This window comes from Saccopteryx bilineata, chromosome 6 (genome assembly GCF_036850765.1).
Source record: "Saccopteryx bilineata isolate mSacBil1 chromosome 6, mSacBil1_pri_phased_curated, whole genome shotgun sequence".
Classification (NCBI taxonomy): domain Eukaryota; kingdom Metazoa; phylum Chordata; class Mammalia; order Chiroptera; family Emballonuridae; genus Saccopteryx; species Saccopteryx bilineata.
This window is the reverse complement of record NC_089495.1, coordinates 38,342,306-38,361,520: the sequence shown is the minus strand read 5'-3', so window position 1 is coordinate 38,361,520 and position 19,215 is coordinate 38,342,306. Positions and strand designations below refer to the sequence as shown.

The 19,215-nt window shown below is 42.4% G+C and overlaps 1 protein-coding gene and 1 non-coding gene across 4 annotated transcripts in view; both read left to right on the top strand.

The window, feature by feature from the left end:
• The window catches only part of ARHGEF7 (Rho guanine nucleotide exchange factor 7), a 151,310-nt gene that overhangs the window by 46,671 nt on the left and 85,424 nt on the right, over positions 1 to 19,215 (top strand). For 2 of the 3 annotated variants that reach the window (XM_066237621.1, XM_066237619.1), the window contains exons 3-4: positions 12,466 to 12,550; positions 15,642 to 15,772. In XM_066237621.1, the coding sequence (XP_066093718.1) occupies positions 12,466 to 12,550; positions 15,642 to 15,772 (216 nt within the window). Of the gene's footprint in view, positions 1 to 9,942; positions 10,001 to 12,465; positions 12,551 to 15,641; positions 15,773 to 19,215 lie in introns of those variants that run through there. The other variant, XM_066237620.1, reaches the window with a different exon arrangement.
• Positions 3,205 to 3,366, top strand: LOC136309641 (U1 spliceosomal RNA). Its single transcript, XR_010726334.1, has one exon. It is a non-coding gene; the product is annotated as a U1 spliceosomal RNA (small nuclear RNA).

Below are 19,215 nucleotides of genomic sequence, written 5' to 3'. Positions count from 1 at the left end.
AGAGAGACGAGAAACATCAACTTGTAGTTGCATCACTAGTGGTTCACTGATTGCTTCTCATATGTGCCTTGACGGGGGAAGGGGTGGCTTCTGTTGAGCCAGTGACCCCCGTTGCTCAAGGCAGTGACCTTGAGCTTCAAATCAGTGATCTTTGGGCTCAAGCCAGTGATCATGGGATTTTGTCTATGATCCCATACTCAAGCTGGTGACCCTGTGCTCAAGCCAGATGAAGCCGTGCTCAAGCTGGCAACCTCAGGTTTTGCACCTGGGTCCTCAGCATCCCAGTTTGAGGCTTTATCCACTGCACCACTGCCTGGTCAGGTTACTGTTCTGTCTTTTCTTATCATTCAAACTTTCTTTAAACTGTTCATGTCTCATGGTGAACATTGTATTTGCATAGCATTGAATAGTTTATAAAGTACCTGTACTTTATCGTGTTACCATAGCTAATTGTTACAAAACTCTTTAGAGCATACCTATAAAATCCCCTTCTAATTCACTTCTCTGTGTCCACTGTGGCTTCCTTCATTTAGATCCCCATGAAAAGGAAGGATTTAGTGTACTTGCCCTGCCTCTCACCTCCTTCACAACCCCTCTATATCTCCATTTTTACTAATTGCACTGTTTGCTGATTCTTAATTTTTCAGTAGGCACTAAGTTTAAATAATATGCTAGAAACCTGTATTTCTCGATATTTCATCTTCATCTTTACTATTGTATGAGAGATGAGGAACTCCACAGGTCATGGTGGGCAGGGTGCAGGGAGGGCACTTCGTCACGATGAGTAAGGTGGACCATGTTTCCTCTGGTGTTACTGTCTACAAGTTTCTTGTCTGTTGGGCTGCCTTTTTCCTAGTGCTCTGGCCAGAGAGGACTGGCTTTTCTTAGGGGCTTGTATCTGCACCCTTTGGTGTGTCTTGGCTGCAGTTTTTTTTAACACCTAGTATGGAGCATTTGAAGCAAAAAGAAAATCCAGAGAACCCACTGCCATATTGTTTCTCAGGCTCCAGAGCCCTTACCCAGTCTGCCTTTCCTGTCCACACCTGTTTATAAAATAAGATTGGCATGGAATCTCCAGCATGGCACCAGGGGCTTGTTCTCAGCAAGATGCTACATCCCTCCTCTGCTTTGCTGCGTGTGCCTCAGCCTTCCTGGTGATTACTGTTTGTGACCTGGACTTGCCAATGCTTTCATTGCTCAGTTTTTCTGCCTCTCTTCTCTGGACTTTGTCTTCCTTCCTCCTCCAGTCCCTCTTGGAAAATGTTCCTAAAATATTTGCCTGGCATTTCGGTTTTGTAGGTGGTCCCCATCCTTGTGTTTTGGGTGTTGATACAGTAGAATCCACAAAACTGAATATGATTTAAATCTGGTTTTAAACTGAAAGAAATTGTTTGGGGCATATTGAGTGAAAGTGCTGTATGTATTGATAGAATCCATCATCAAACTTTAATTTTATAACTGAGGTGTGGGCGTAGGTGACATTCAGTACAAACTATAGAGGCCGAGAATGTGAAAATTCACTGTTGGATCTCTGTCTTTTACATATCCCATTGATGTGGACCATTTGCATTAAACTTAAATAGCACAACTTATTTAAGATTTATTTTTATTCATTTTTTTTCTAAAATCACAAATTCCATTTGAAACTGTGATAGGACAAAATGGTATTTTTAAACTTCACGAATCACACTGTAGAACTGTGCCAAAAGTAGCAATTTCTTTGTCAAAAATAGCTTCCTCATAAACTCACTGGGAACTGACCTGGCTCGCTGCATTTGGAATGTGTAAGCTGCGTGGTTGAGAAAGTGCTTAGTTGGCCTTAATGTTGTTGGGGTCTTTCCATTAGTGCAGAGATGGTGAAAAGATGACTTTTTTCTCTCCACGTTCCTTGGTTTTTCCTTTTTGGGTATTCCTGTGGGTGTTATCATTTAGGTGAGGGTCATCTATTTTTGCTTTAATATCAGTATGGCCAGGTGGGTCAGTCTGTTTTGGTTTGCGATGTTTAGGCCAGGTTGCTGTGATTGTTGAGACTCAGAGGCTATGTGAGAAAGCAGTTGTGATAGAGTGCATTACAGTGTGTCCGTAAAGTCATGGTGCACTTTTGACCGGTCACAGGAAAGCAACAAAAGACTTAGAAATGTGAAATCTGCACCAAATAAAAGGAAAACCCTCCCAGTTTCTGTAGGCAGATAATGACATAACACCGTGTATACAGCAGAGCAGCCCACAGCCATGCCAATCGAGATGTGGACGGTACAGAGGAAAGTTCAGTGTGTTCTGTGGCTCGCTAAATTCGAATCCGTGACCAAAGTGCAATGTGAATATCGGTAATGAAGTGCCACCACATAGGAATAACATTACTTGGTGGGATAAGCAGTTGAGGAAACCGGCAGTTTGGTGGAGAAACCCCGTTCTGGTAGGCCATCAGTCAGTGATGAGTCTGTAGAGGCTATACAGGATAGCTACCTAAGGAGCCCTAAAAAATCTGTGCGTGAGCCCACATTGAACTGCACTGGATAGGTATGAAACTGGGAGAGTTTTCCTTTTATTTGGTGCTGATTTCACATTTCTACCGTCTTTTGTTGCTTTCCTGTGACAGTCAAAAATGCACCATGACTTTACGGACACACTGTACTATTGCATCATCCTGTATCAATCCAATTGGTCTGCATCTGGTTAGACCGATGATGTATGGGCCACCTTCCTCTCCTCACTGTCACATGTGCAGGTTTGCCTGAAGGCTGTGCACATTATTGACTTGCACAGCTCTCCTTGATGGTCTGTCTCAGCGGCTGTGCAGTTGGAGTCAGGCAGGTACAGCCAGGCGCTGCCGAGGGGTGGACTTGCTGGCTCTCTGGGGCTTGCTGGTGTAGTGGTGTTGCCTACAGGGAAGAGTTTCCTGAGGCTGCAGCCCATGCTGAGGAAAGCAGAGGAAAGAGTTGGCCTTAAGCTTCCATTTCTGTGTTGTGGTTCTTGCCATTCTTGACTTGTTAGTTATGTAAACCAGTCATTTTTTTGTTTGTTTGTTTAAGCCAGCTTGAGTTAGGTTTCACTTGCTTGCAGTTAAAAGACTCCTGGCTAACAAGATCTTTATTATATGATGTATAACACAGTGTAGTACCATTTCTAAATTTGGAAGCCATGATGAGGTAAGCTCATTGATACTGGGGAGCCTTTCAGGTCTCATTAAGATTCAGGCACCGTCTACTTACCTGGCAGGGGAGATACCATGATCGTGAAGGTGGTTTTCCCAGGGCGAGCCTTATCCACTGCACTCCGGATGTGCTGACCCCTGAGATTTCCTCACATGTGGGAAACTTGACTGCATAATTTGTGATAGTGGGGGACTGCATTTGCTCTCTCCCCTTAGGACAAAAAAGATTCAGGCTTCTTCCATTTACCTTGGGGAACCTTGCTCCACTTCTTTATCAAGTGTGTCAACATTCTGAGCATAGATTTGATATCTGATTTGTTCAATTAGAAGGTGTGGTAACTCCATTTAAAGCAGGGGTAGTCAACCTTTTTATACCTACCGCCCACTTTTGTATCTCTATTAGTAGTAAAATTTTCTAACCACCTATTGGTTCTACAGCAATGGTGATTTATAAAGTAGGGAAGTAACTTTACTTTATAAAATTTATAAAGCAGAGTTATAGCAAGTTAAAGCATATAATAATAATTACTTACCAAGTATTTTATGTTGATTTTCGCTGTTTGGCAGAATAAATCTTTATAAAACAACTTTCTATAGTTAAATCTATCTTTTTATTTATACTCTGGTTGTTCTGCTACCGCCCACCATGAAAGCTGGAATGCCCACTAGTGGGTGGTAGGGCCCAGGTTGACTACCACTGATTTAAAGAGAAAAGCGTGGTAGATGAAGATAGGACTCCCACAGTGGGTGGGCACTGTCCTCATATTTTTGGATACTCCTCCCTCCTAAATGTAGGGCTGTTGGCCCCCTTCCGTGACCTGCGCTGATGACTCCTTTCTCACAAACAGCATGGTGTGCTGGCCATTTTAAGAAAAAGAACAGAGATGTTGGTAGAAACACTCAGGCTCCTAAAGATTTTGCATGGAGCCTATGGGCATCATCCTGCTCAGAGCTGTTGCATGTCATGTGTCTACATCTCCTTGGCTGGAGCCCATGGGAAGGTGTGGCATTCAGTGGGAATGCACAGCTTTCTTCCAGGGAGAGGTGTGAATGGAAGAGAGCAGTGACACAGTGAGCTGCAGTGCTTTTAGACAAAGATGAAAATAGTGTGATGAATAAGAACAGTCTAGATTGGATCTGTGTCACCTCTTAGTACTTGTGCCCTTGAAACTTCTATTTTTTAACAATATTCTATTGATTTCAAGGCTTTTCTGAAAAACCATGATAGCTCTTTCTGTTAATCCAGTCATCTTCTACCTGGCTAGAGATTTATGCTTATAGGAGTTCTCACAAGTGCACACAGGGGGTCACCCTGGTAGCATCACCCTGCCAGATGGGCGCTGGTGACAGTTGGTCGATATGGGTACACAGGCACCTCTTCCTCATGTATAGTTGAGCCCTCCTTATTTCAGGTGTTAATTTAGGAACCAAACTTGATATAAATGTAACCATATAAATAAGGACTGTATTAAAATAGGGTATTTTTAGAATTAGCAGAAGTTAAGGCTGGGCCAGATTGCCAAGTCTTTGTTGATCATTTTTAGCCTTTTCAGTGATATGTCACTGACAGTGTTTTATGGGGGATGAGTGCTCAGGGTGGTGCTCAGGGTTCTCTGAGGAGCTGGTTACTCTGGGCCTCTCTGCTGGACCGATCTGGGAGGAGCACTGGACAGGGTTGAGAGCCTCTCAGGCCAGATGGTATAGTTTTGATATAGATAGTGTAACTTCTCTCTCTGCCTTTTGTCTATAGCTGAGAGCCTGCACATCTGCTAAGACCACACATTGCCAGCTTCTTTTGGAAGCCCTTTCTGTAGTCTTATTATGACAGGTGTTTTTTTCCTCGAGCCAAGGCTGCAATTTTCCCCTGCAATTGTAGCGTCCAGCACAGTGCCAGTGAACTGGGGTTCTCAGTAGCCCCTCGTCTCTTCTGAGGCAAGCCACAGCTTGGGTGAGCACTTCTTTTGCCTGCTAGGTGGGAGGGGATCCTGACCAGCCTTCAGAAGTGTCCTCTCTGGGAAAGTGCTGACTGACCTGCTTCTGGTGGCGTCCTCGTCTTGGCAGGCCCAGCAGCAGTTTCTTTTGCCCCTCTCAGTTTTCTGGAGCCTAGTCATAGGGGGTGCAGCTCTAGTACAGAAGAATGCCTTGCCTTTTGTGGAGTTGTAACTAATTTTTCCCCATTTTTTTTTCTTCTGCTTCAGCCTTATAAAAAAGCATGTTGGGAAGGCCCGCTTCTGAACTTTCCACCCCTTACATTTTCCCTTCTGCCAGGTCTCTCGACCCTGGTTCTCCCTTGCTCAGTGTTAGCAGTCATTCTTTTAAAAGTGCACTGTGTCAGAGGTGCCTCGGACAGGTCAGCCAGTTACATTTCTCTTCCCAGACGCGCAGTGACGTGTCCACAGGGGCCAGTGCTCAGAGGTGGGTTGACCCTCGGAAGGCCCGTGCTTACTTGTCATCCTCCCTGCCCTCCTGGGTTTGGACTGTGAAATTGTAGACTCCTGGAAGCCATAGAGCAGCGGTTCACAAGCTGTGGGTCGCGACCCCGGCGGGGGTCAAACGACCAAAACACAGGGGTCGCCCAAAGCCATCGGAAATACATATTTATTAATTGTTTGTCTGGGTGGTCCTGGTTTATGCTGGCTGTCCTGGACTGTTTTTGGTAGAGCTCTCGTTCTCTCCAAGTGACTGTGGCTGGTAAGTTCAGTGTGTCCTATAGTGAAGACCATGTCTAGTCGGCTCATTTTCCTTCTATTTTCAACTTTTTGTCTTCTCTGCACTCCTCGTGTTTTCAGAGCCCTTTTGCATTTGTTGATCCTTTTAATTTTTCTCCAAATTTCTTTTCAAATTGTACCTTGTGGAAGATGATCTTTAGGAATAGCCCGTATTGGAAAAAACCAGCCTGGAGTCTTCATTAGTAGGTTTGGCATCAGCTGAGTTAGTGATGTGCTCTTCTTTGTTGATACAGGTATTTGTAACCCTCTGTCTGTCTGGGTTACAGGATTCAGGTTTTCCTCTAATAGAGGAGTAGGGCGTATATGCTTGTGAGAGAAACTGGAGGGTTGGAGGCCATGTCTAAGAGCTTCTCCTTTTTGCTCTGAAGACATTTATGCCCACTTAAGTTGAGTTTTGTAGGCAGGAACTGTTAGTGACACCCCTGCCTGCAAGGAGAAGTTAGCCAAACATCTGAAGAAGAAAAAAAATTTCTGCTGATACTTTTACGAAGATTATAGCAGTGCAGTGCTCTACTTTGATTCAAAGAGAATGATACATTGTTGACTAGAATCTTTTTGGTATTTGGTACTTTTCCCTGATAAGTTGTTTGTTTAGGAGTGATTCTGCTGTGTCTGTACTTGAATATTAAAAAACAACAACAACACTCTGCCTGTAATTGTACTTTTAGAATACAATTTCATCAGCCTGGATTTTAGAACTTTTCCCTTTAAAATAGTTTATTTCCTGGCCCTGGCCGGTTGGCTCGATGGTAGAGCATTGGCCCAGCGTGTGGATGTTCCGGGTTCGATTCCTGGTCAGGGCACACAAGAGAAGCGCCCATCTGCTTCTCCACCCCCACCCCCCCACAAGGTTCCATTGGAGCAAAGTTGGCCCAGGCACTGAGAATGGCTCTGATTGTAACAGAGCAACACTCTAGAGGAGCTGAACGTCGCCACCTGATGGGCATGACGGGTGGATCCCAGTTAGGTGTACGCGGGAGTCTGTCTCTCTGCCTCCCTGCTTCTCATTTCAGAACAAAAAAAGAGATCATTTCCTGCTTTTCTTGGTTGGTAGAGAAAGCCACAGCCTTTGCCTGACACCCCTACCTTTGTGACTGTGCTGTTGGACTTTGTGATTGTGCATTGTTCACACACTATTTAAAAATGGGCTCAGGTGAGGCTGGCCATGATTCCCACTCTGAGAGTTAATATTGGGAAAGGCATTGACTGGATAATTCAGTGTCGGGCAGACAGTGACGGGACTGCTGGTCCTATGGAAACATTCTCAAATAGGGGCAGCTGTTTTGGTGATGGGCAGCAGATGCAGTTCACATTCACAACGCTGAGCAGACCTGGAGTGCAGGCTGGTGGAATGTCCTCCCTCTTTTGTGCTGGTGTATTTCCTCCTTATGGGCCTTGGGATGGCGAAAGAGTCCACACTGTTGAGGCTGAAAGGTCAGTGGGGGCAGTGGTCTGTGTCAGAAGCAGCAGCTTGGGTGGGAATTCTGGATGGGAACCTTAGCGTTTTGATACGGAGTAAGGCAATCGCCTGTGCAGTATGAGCTGGAATCTTGCTGATGTACATTAGTAGAGGTTGGCACCAGAGAGTGTGTGCTGTGATGTGTGCTGCAGAGGCAGCGTGCGTGTGTGGTGTGTGCTGCAGAGGCACTGTTCACGTGCAGTGTGCACGTGTGTGGTGTGCTGCAGAAGCAGTGTGCGTGTGTGTGTGTGTGTCGTATTTGGCACAGAAGCACTGAGTGTATGTGGTGTGTGGTGTGAAGACTTCTGTGCCCTTTCCTTGATGGTCTTTAGGATGTTCTTTAGCAGTCATTGAGGAAGCTTTTTTCCTTGATAGTTTTGTATTTTAGTGTGGGGCAGCTGTGTTAGGCTTGCTTGCTGGTTTATCAGTTGCAAGCCCTTTGCCTGATTAGTGTGTGGGTGGGGGGTGGGTGGCAGTTCCCTGTGTGTATGTGCGTCTGTGTCCTATATAAGACTAGGGTGCTTGCGCTCAGGGGGATTGTGGATGCGTGGATTGCCTGCCCACTGCTGTGAGGGGCCATTTTGCTGTTGGTTTGCCTGAGAGGCAGTTTCCCCTGCCTGTGTGCTTGTCTGCTGTTGTGAGACTTTATTAAATGGAATGACCCAATCTTTTCTGGCTTTGCAGTTTTTCTACCGTGTGCCCAAATCCAGTGTGAACCAGCCTGGCCTCAGCCACCGGCATTACATTTAGAAAATAAGAGTTTTTCTTGGTAGAACGTCATTATTGATGGGTCAATTTTTACAAAAGACTTTAAGTCTTGGTGTGCAAGAATCGGTACTTTTTAACCTTGATCCGTTTTGAACATGTGAGGCATTTTTACACATTGCTGCTTTCTGTAGCCATCATTGTCATGTCAGTATCCTCTCTTTTTCTCATTTCCATTTTAAGGATGAGCAACTTGAGGCCCAGAGGCCTTCAGTAAGTTGTGTAAGGGCTGTAAGCAGCAGGGAGCAGCCTTCAAGGTCAGAAGGGTTATCTGTCCTCACAGAGCAGTATTGCCTCCTTCCCACTGCATGCCCTGTCACAGTAGTTCAGCCTGACCTCGCCTCCCATGGGACTGGAGGGAGTTTTCAGAAAGTATTTTTATGTCCCACTTTGAATACTCTGGGCCTCTTCTATCCTGATTTTTAAATGGTTTGTATTTGTTGTATTTCATTATGTAGTATTGTTTCTATTAAAAATATTAAAAATCAACTAAGAAATTTAATGATTTTGGTGGAGTAGTGGTAGGATAATTTTTTCTTTTGTCGAGAATATTATTTTGCTGCACATTTAATGCACTTAAATGTACAAGTGAGGGTGAGTTTTTAGTAATACACTTTTCCAATTGTATAGATTCTAAGATGTATTGTTGTAATGTCCGAGGCCAAGGCCAGGCAGGTCCACACTGGATTCGGGAAGACAGTAAAGAAACTGCGGAGCTGGAAAGCATTGGGCCATTCTGTTTTAATAGAGTCTCACAACAGCGGACAAGCACAGTCAGGGGAAACCACTTCTCTGTCACACAAACAGCAAAAACGGCCCCTCACAGTGAGTGCAAGCACCCGTAGCCTTAAATAGACCATACACATATGGCGCAGTCATGCACTCACGTACTGATCAGGCCAAGTGCTTGCAGCCGGCAACCCTCCGAGCAAGCCTAACTAACACAGCTGCCCCACAATTGTGTTTCCACCTTTCTGTGCTTATAAGGAGGGATGGGTATGAGGGAGCCTGCTGAGGGAGAGGATTCAGGGCACTTGATCCCTCCAGGGAGGTGCCTCTTATTCTTGGTCCGCCCAGAATCACCTGGAGAGCATTAACATTGATTCTGGGTTCCTGCCATAGAGATACTATCTAAATTGGTCTGAAATGTGGCTTGATTTGTAAAGTATGTTGGTTTTGTAAAGTTCCAGAAGATCCTAATGTGCAGCCCCTCCTGATAATCACTCTCCCTTTACCACCGGAAGAAAAGGGACACCTGTGTCTGTCTCCTTCCTCCTCCCATGCCCCGTATTCCAGCCTACTCCATCCGTGCTGACAGATTGCTGCTCTAAGACATCCATGGTTAGGGCATGAGGTGGGCCGCACTCCCAGGGCTTTTATCTCCTTCAGCACTGAGTGCCCCAGAGCACCATTTAGTGTGCTAACTGTCCTGGTCATTCTCATATACTGGCTGACTTAGTTTTGCAGACATATTAGAAGTTATAATGATACTTTGCTTTTGTTCGCATAGTACAGACTTGCTCAGTGCCCTAAGATGTTTCTGGTTTTGCTTTTTGTTGAATCGATTCCTATTTCAGGAAATAGTCTGTTATCTTTCTCTGGAGAAGTACTTTAGTCAAAACGTTATTAACTCAGAATATGCATTTTTTGCCTCTTAGTGGCCAGCATTTGTCTCGTCTCATTGTGTAGTTTCCTGTTTAATAATGTGGGGTGTCTGTGAATTCACCTAAATTCTGATGTCACGTTGAATCCCATTGGTGGGCAGTTTTAGCCAACCAGGCACTTCCTGGTATCCAAGTAAGAAAGATATATAGTTCTGGAATAACAGGAAACTTCAGTTTTCAACATCCTGTTTTTCTGGGTTTTATGACTCGCTGCTTCACCACAATGAAGGTTAGTAGACATTTTTATGTATCTTTTTGTAGAATACCACAGTTTTAATTTTTCAGGCTTTAGAATTATAACTTAAGGGCTGAAAGATATGCAGGTTACCTACTCCAGCATTTTACAAGTGAGGAAACTTATTTTCTACGTATAAGAAAACTGAGGCCTATTGAGGCCAATGCTTTAATTCTTTAAAATATAATGTCACTAACCCATTAAAAATGTAGGTGGATATGTCAAACTAGATAGTGTGCCTATTTGACTTGGAATTTCTTAAAAAATAAATATGAGAATAAACTAATTGAATCGTATATTATGATTCTTAACTGTTCTATGGGCTCTTTTCACAGGGAGGGTCTGGCATTATGAAATTAGCTTTATTTTGTACTTCAACTATATAAGAAATGGTATCAGTAATTGTATACTGAATGCTTAAGTGTATTCACATCGTTTAAGTCTTTTGAGGCTCCATTTAGTTTTCTCTTTCAGCGTTTAGAAAAAATGACTTGTGTTTTCAGCTCCTCTCTTAACTCAGTGATTTGATGGCCTCTTTTCTTGAAGTTTTTCAACAGTTGGGTTTTTTTTTTTGTTGTTGTTCATGTTTAAACATACCTCATGACAATTTTTACTCATTTCAGAGATTAAAGGCAGAAGGTCATTAGCGAAGATGATTTTTGAGGAAATGAGCAATATTGTATTTCCCCATGTATAAGATGCTCCTGAATTTTGGGGCCTGAAATTTGAAAAAAAATGTATTGCATAACGTTATTGAACTGAAGTTTTATTCATCATAAAATTCATACAACTCCTCATCACTGTCAAAACTCCCATCCATTAGCTTGTCCTCATCTATGTCTGATGACAAATCAGTCTTCACATATTGTCTTGTCCTCAGTTCTGTTTATGGCATTTGAAATGCCACAACTACTGTATAAGATGCACCCAGATTTTAGACCCCAAATTTTTCCAAAAAAAAGTGCGTCTTATATATGGGGAAATACAGTAATTATTCAGATTTGGACTCCTCTTAGCTGCTTTTTATGTGAATGTCACTCATAGTGACATTTAGTGCAGCTGAGTGGTGGATGGGTGGATGAATTGGTACATATATTCATTCAGCAAACTTTGTGTTTTCCTCTGCGCTGGCAATTTTGCTTAGAAGTTGAGTGCTGTAAAATCTGCTTTTGTAGATTTCCTAGTCTGGGGTGGCCTATACACATGGAACATAAGATTGTCTTTGTGATGAACATGCCGGTGGAGCCTGGTTAGGGGACCTGAGTCTGGTGAAGGAAGCGAGACTGTGGAAGTCAGATGAGTAAGACTTAGCCAGGAAATGGGGTAGGGGCTGGGAGACAGGAAGGAGGGGGTGGTCCTGGCAGGACCTGTGAGAAAGAGGAACTGACCAAAGGAGGGGAGAGGTGGCATTCAACAGGAAGAGGAAGTTGGGACCTCCCCTTTGCTGATACTCACTTCTGGATAACTAGTCATGTTTGTTCATTTTTGTCCCACTGAGAAAAATGTTGAAGTCTGTTAACACAATTTACATTTTGGTATTTAAATACTGTATCTTTCTGTTATTTGCATCTTTGAAAAAACTTTTTTTCATTATTTTTCTGGCAGAGTTGTGGATGATTTGCCTATTAAAACATGTTTCAAGGGGGGTTGTTTGATAATGAAAAGCTATATGTAGTCTTCAGATAGTATTTGGGAATGAGATGTCTGTGTGTTTTAATTTATGTGTGTGTGTGTACACGCACATCATAGGCTAAGGATTCCGAGCAAGTAATGCACTTTATTTTTCAGCTCTGTGTGTATGTGCACGTGCATGCATGTGTGCGCATGCTCATGCTTGTGCGTGCTTGCATGGTCCCACTGGGGTTGGCTTGTGCTTCCCCTTGTTTCTGGGCTGCCCAGCTTGGAGGAATCTTACATTACAGACAGTCCTGGTCCGGCTTAGCCCTCTGCCCTGATACCTGTCTTCATCCTGGGATCTGCATCTTTTGTCTTCCCCTCCTTTTGCTCCCATATCCATTCTGTTGCGTGTGTTTCTCTTTTGCTTTTGCTTCTGTTTTGTTTCTCTCTCTGTTTCTTCTGAATGCTGTTAGCTTTGGAATCAACTGTGACTAGGAGGGGAAATGTTTAGTTAGTATGCCTGCCCTGCGACCTCTGCTTTACTCTAAGTAGAGGATTGGGAAACCAGCTCAGCATTCACTGAGTGCGGGACTCCAGGTTATGAAGGAGGGTGGGAATTGGTCTCAGCCCAGGATTAGGATACACTTAACTAAGGGGATTCTGTTGGACTTTCTACCCCCAGACTGGAAGCTGAGCTCACAGGTCCTCCTTTTTCAGGTTGTGCCGTATCTTGAGGATTTTATCTGGAGATCCTACATGTCGTTCTCTCATTACTGTGAGAAGTTTGTTTGTCCAGCACCCAATATAAGACTCTACTAACTTTGTTTATTTTTTTCTTTCAGACATTTGATGCAAATGATTTGTACCAGGGGCAGAATTTTAACAAAGTCCTCAGTTCCTTGGTGACTCTAAATAAAGTAACAGCAGGTAGGACCTGTTTTAAATTGAACTTGAGGGGTTGCAAAGACAAAAGGGCAAAACTGTTGCTATTCTTTTAGCAAGTCAAAATGAGCAGTATCAAATTAAAAAAAAGTAAGCCTCTATGACATTAAATTTTTGGTTGTCACTTTTGCTGTGATGTTTTTTTTCTTATTAGAACAGAATCTTTTTTTTTTAGGTCCTCAGGTGAATATCAGATGTTTTCCTTACTGTGAACAGAGCAGTTATTACCTGGAAACACAGCAGAGGAGAAAAGTCTCATTCATGGGGCTATCTGGAAACTAGAAGCACCTTTCTGTAGATTTTTATTATGCTGATTAAAACTCATATTTATTAGCAGATCTAGTGACTATTTTTGAAGTGTGATCATGATAATGGAGTAGCCAGTGAATTGGCCTCTAAAGTAAACACCTACTTGGATCAGGTTTCCTGAGGGCTGTGAGGGTGGTTGTACTAGGGGCGCTTGGTTTGTATATTCTGAGCCCCAGTCATCTCTTACGGAGAGGAGTGAGTGGAGGTAGACGGTATGCCCCTTAGTGGGCTCCAGACTGCAGTGAGGACAAGGAAAGATTCTGTGCAGAGTCCTCTGAGGGGGGCTGTGCCAGTCCCATGAGCTCCGAGACCTTCTGTCTCGTGGATCTAAAAGAAAAGATCCTTGAACTGGAGTTGGGTTGCATTTGCAAGGATTTGGAATGGTGTGGGTGCCAACTTGGACTTGGTGAACATGTTAAGAACACTCCTCTTTTATGGATTCTTGCTGTATTGGCCAAGAGTTTGCTTAAAGGCATTAATCATTGTAAAAAAAAAAAAAAAGAAGAAGACTGGATAAAGAAGATGTGGCACATATACACTATGGAATACTACTCAGCCATAAGAAATGATGACATCGGACCATTTACAGCAAAATGGTGGGATCTTGATAACATTATATGGAGTGAAATAAGTAAATTAGAAAAAACCAAGAACTGCATGATTCCATACATTGGTGGGACATAAAAACGAGACCAAGAGACATGGACAAGAGTGTGGTGGTTGGTGGGGAGGGGGGGAGGAGGGAAGGAGGGAGAGGGACACAAAGAAAACTAGATGGAGGATGACGGAGGACAATCTGACTTTGGGTGCTGGGTATGCAACATAATTGAATGACAAGATGGCCTGGACATGTATTCTTTGAATATATGTACCCTGATTTATTGATGTCACCCCATTAAAATTAATAAAAAATTTATTTATTAAAAAAAAAAAGATCCTTTTGGGTCCTTAGTGATTCTTTTGTTTTAGAGTCATTTTTCTTTTTCTTTATTTTTATTAAATGAGAGGCAAGAAGGCAGAGAGACAGACTCCCACATCTGCCCTGACCAGGATATACCCAGCAAGCCCCCTGTAGGGTGATATTCTGCCCATCTGGGGCTGCTGCTTTGTTGCTCGGCAACTGAGCTATTTTAGCGCTTAAAGTGAGGTCATGAAGTCATCCTCAGCACCTGGGGCCAACTTACTCGAATTATTTGAGCCATAGCTGCAAGAAAGGAAAAGTGAGAGAGGGAGAGAGAGAAGGGGAGTGGTGGAGAAGCAGATGGTTGCTTCTCCTGTGTGCCCTGACTGGAAATTGAACCTGGGACTTCTACCTGCCAGGCTGATGCTCTACTGCTGAGCCAAACAGGGCTTGTTTTTCTATTTACAGATTAATTTTAGATTTCTGGGGGAAAGTTAGACTTTGATATGTCTCTTTTAATCAGAAACCTCAAATGTATTTTGTCATGATTTCTTCGCATTTTTGTCCTGGCCCTTCAGATGGGGTGTACTCACCTTTTGGCATCTGGGAGAAGTAGAATAATCCTCACTTAGAGGTCATCCATACTCGGGAACCATCCCTGGTGTACCTCACAGCATCTGTTTGCTAGGATGGCTATCTAGGGCCTGCCTGTGCTTCAGGAACAACTGGAAATTTGTGTTGTTTGTGATATCTTCAGACTTTTAGTTGTTGACAACTGATTCAAACTTTTATAAGACACTATTTAAACCAATCCAAACATCTGCCAGTAAAATAGACCTGGAGACCATCAGTTTAAGGATATGTTTTACAGAAAGAAGGCTTTCCATGTAGCTTTAGGAAATTGCTAGGCACGTGCATTTCAGAACAGTGATTTAAAAAACTCTTTATGACCTCTATTTTAAAAAATCAAATTACTTTGAAGAAGTGGGTTGCTAACATTTACTTACTAGGTTGGCCTAAGTGAAGGCTAATCATGAAGAGACCTAGACCAGGGGTCGGCAAACTGTGGCTCACAAGCCAAATGCTGCTCTTTGGCCCCTTGAGTGTGGTTCTTCCACAAAGTACCACGTGTGGGCGCTACCTCGATAAGGAATGTACCTACCTATATGGTTTAAGTTTAAAATTTGTCTCTCAAAAGAAATTTCAATCGTTTTACTGTTGATAGTTGGCTCTGTTGACTAATGAGTTTGCTGACCACTGCAGAGAGAAAGAACTAAGACCTTTAATAGCTGTTTACTTTGATTCGTCCACCAACTTTGTGAGGTGAATAAAGCATGAGTTGCCTTCATTTTGAGGTAATACTCCTTGGAAGGGTCTCTGGCTGAAAAATCCAGGGGGATTTTTGTTAGTTTTAAGTAATTTTTTCCTTTTGTCGTCAAATAATTCTTGCTGCTTATATGTGAAGCGTGATCCTGGAGAAGTAGGTGTTTGGTGGTGATATATTGGAAATGAGTTCTGGGTGGTGCCCTGCTAAGTGATTGAATTTGAGAGGCTTATTTTTTTCCAGATGAAGAGAAAGTATTAAAAATAGGTTACAGAGCATTTCAAAAATTTGAAAATTATACTAGGGAAGAACTGATAAATAGTTATCTCCAATTAATTTCTGGAAAGGTGATTGGGGAGTAAGTGCAAGTCATTTCTGTAGCAGACAGAATCTGTGCTTTGTTTACTGCATAAATGGCCTGCTTTGTTACGGTCTGTGGTGCGTCCCTTGGGGGCTGCCCCAGTTTAGAGTCTGGTGTGCAGTGAGGGTGCATAGTGTTAGGCGTTTCAGCTCACTCTTTTCTGTGTTCATGACCTTTTCAGACATTGGACTGGGAAGTGACTCTGTGTGTGCCCGGACCTCATCTCATCGGATAAAGTCTTTTGATTCTCTGGGATCCCAGCCTTCACACAGTCGGACTTCAAAATTGTTCCAGGGCCAGTATCGGAGTTTGGTAAGTTGGAGAGAAGTGGTTATTGAAATTGCAGTATGTTGGGGAAGTGAGTGTGTGTAGGTGTATCTGGAACATATGTATGCTTCTATTAACGGACTTGTAGATTGAAGGGTGGTTTGACTTTGTCCCATTGTTCCTTTACTTGGGTTTGGGATTTACTCACCACATATACAGGTGTAATGCTTAAAGATGGCTTTTGAGAAACTTGGGTTTTTTGGGTGGTATATTTTAAGATGCATAATCAGTTTATCTAGAGAAATGTGTTCTTTACACTATTTCCTTGGTCACTTGCATAGTATTTTCTCATCTGCTATGTACAAATGTACAGAACTGTAGGAATAAGAAATACATATTTAGAAGAGTTTTCAGCTATATAAAGAAGAAAAAAGCTAAAAAGTGGTTAAAAGCTAAAAAGACCTAAGGGTGGTTTTTCTTTTTATAAAAGCATAACTTGGAGTGCTTTACCGAGTCAGATGCAGTATATGAAGAGGGGATGCCCTGATCATGGCTGGTAGTAAGATGGGTCAGAACTTAGTCATCCTGGAAAGTGAAGAAAACTCCATTTATAAATTGTCAGGATACAGGCTCTGAGCAGAGAACTTGGGATTAATGGTGAAATTGTTACCAAGAGACTGGGGATAGAGTAAATATAGTACTGCGTGGAGAAAGTGTGGAAAGGGGCTTTCCTGTCAGCTGACCAGGGTGAGGCTGCTCCCTGTTGTCATTGTGACAACTTGCTGAGCCCTCTTTTGAACTAATGGGTGATTGCCACTTAGTTTGATTAGCAAGTGATGTGACTTTGCTTTCATGTAACATTTTAGTAATTATGTTATGTTAGAAATCTAAATGATCTTGTAACCTAATTCTGAACAGGCCGATTTTTCTAGAGTTTTGAGGGGGCCATAGCTTTCTATCTACATTAACACAGAAAGAAATACTGTTAAGTAAGCTAATGGTGATCCTAAAGAAACAAAAATTAATTTGGTTAGAGATGTACTTTGTAGAGGGAGAGAAATTTTAGTTCACAAAGCATGGTTAAAAACTAAAAGCTATAGAGGGAATATAGTTTTTATGTTTCCTGAACTTTAAAACTCACATTCGCTCTGATTGCTGTTATCTTTGACTGCTTTTCCTCTTAGAGAAGTCCCATTATCCTATTTATGATTTTGTGTACAATACCATATGCATTGAGTCGTTTTTCTCTCTTCCAGGCATTGTTCTAGTGCTTTACCTGAACTAACAACCCTCATAGCAACCCCGTGAAGTATGAAGTACAGAGTTAGAGGAATAGTAATTTTGTAGAGTATTGGAAGCACTATAATTCTTAACAAATTAAGAAAAAAAGCCTTTGAGAAGTATTTTAAATACATGAACAAAATGTAAGATCAATCAGTAAACTTTGAGTAAAAAACTATGTGCTCTCATTTCCCATGGCAATTTTAATCCTTTTTGTTTTTGCTTAAATAAGAACTGAATTGCAAATGTATAATTTGAAGTAAAATAAAGTTAAATATAATGTTGATAATAATTAATGTTACTGAGGTCACAATAAGTATAGGATTAATTTTTCATTAGCTAGAGAAATTTTTTTAAGTTACACCAGAAATAAAAAGTCACCTCACCTGCTTTGTGTCTGTGACTGGTAGACACAGTTATCTGCTAATGACATGAACATGGCAAGGCCCCTCTTGCATGCTGGGTAAGAACAGTTATCTGCCCTTAGATTTTCCTATATGTGTTATTACTATTACTTTGAGGTTTTTTTCTTGGATTAAAAATAATTTTTAATGAAACAAGAATGACAAAATATTTATTTAAAGCTGGGTGACCTATAACTTGATGAAGTTATAGATGCCTGATACATGGAAGTATACTTATTCTCTACTTTTTGTTAAGAAATTTTCAATAAAAATGTTAAGTTAAAAAAAACAAGTGTTGTTTCTTGAATATTTTGAGATCTCATTAAAGTAAAGCCTAGCTTTGAAATTGTGTAAGGCATTACCATCCCCACAACAAGGATCAGTATTTTCAAGGTGCTGTTGTAACTGCCTTCATCTCTGTCTCTCCTAACTACCACCTCGGTGCTAGTTGTCTGCCTAATGTTGCTTTTGTGTCTGAACTCATTGTCTGTTTTAGGCCAGATCTCCTGCCTTGTGATGAAGGCAGATTTGAAAAGTTCTAGTGTGTTGTTCGTATTGCAGTGGAAGTTTAACTAACTCCTTTATTATGGCTCTTCCCACTTGCTTTCTGATCGTTCCTTTTCTGGCGTGATTTCTTTTTACCCTCTTTCCTATGCCCTGTGCTAAAATGAGCGTGAGTTGCCTATCACCCTAAGAAAGAGTGACTCCGTAACTGAATTGGGCAGGAATGGGGCACCCTGTCGACTTGGGTCATAGTTTTTCTCATATTTAAATAAGGTTGACTTCATCCTTTTTTATTCTTAAATAACTGCAATGGAATGCTTCTGGGATCTCTTATGTCTCCGCTGTGTCCTAAATTTTTTTTTTTTTTTTTTTTCATTTTTTCTGAAGCTGGAAATGGGGAGAGACAGTCAGACAGACTCCTGCATGCGCCCGACCGGGATCCACCCGGCACGCCCACCAGGGGCGACGCTCTGCCCACCAGGGGGCGATAATCTGCCCATCCTGGGCGTCACCATGTTGCGACCAGAGCCACTCTAGCGCCTGGGGCAGAGGCCACAGAGCCATCCCCAGCGCCCGGGCCATCTTTGCTCCAATGGAGCCTTGGCTGCAGGAGGGGAAGAGAGAGACAGAGAGGAAAGCGCGGCGGAGGGGTGGAGAAGCAAATGGGCGCTTCTCCTGTGTGCCCTGGCCGGGAATCGAACCCGGGTCCTCCGCACGCTAGGCCGACGCTCTACCGCTGAGCCAACCGGCCAGGGCCTGTGTCCTAAATTTTTATCCTCATAAGTATGACCTTGGGCTTCTGAAGTTTTTCTCAGTTTGCAAGAATATTTGTGAGGTTATTGCACTATATCCCTCACTTAAGGAAGACTTGACCTCTTAAAGCATTTCCTTTCCCCGTAGTCCCCACTGCTTATTGGGACCAGTGCCAGCCCTGGTTATTGAGTTCACAAAATGTATTTCCAAGGCATGCAAGACAGTAAAATGTATTACAATGTTTTTTTTAAAAACATTTAGTTCCCCTGTACCATAAACAGAGAAAATATTGTGCTTCTCTAATGTACCATATTTAATCAATTCTATGACCTTTAAAAAAAATTATACCCTAAAGCAGTGATTTTCAACCTTTTTTGAGCCGCAGCACATTTTTTACATTTACAAAATCCTGGGGCACACCACCTACCAAAATGACACAAAATGACACTCTAACACAGTACATATTATACATATAGTTAATAATATAGTTTCTAAATGTATTTATACTCACTTAGTGTGAAACCTGGGCCTGTTTTGATGAACACA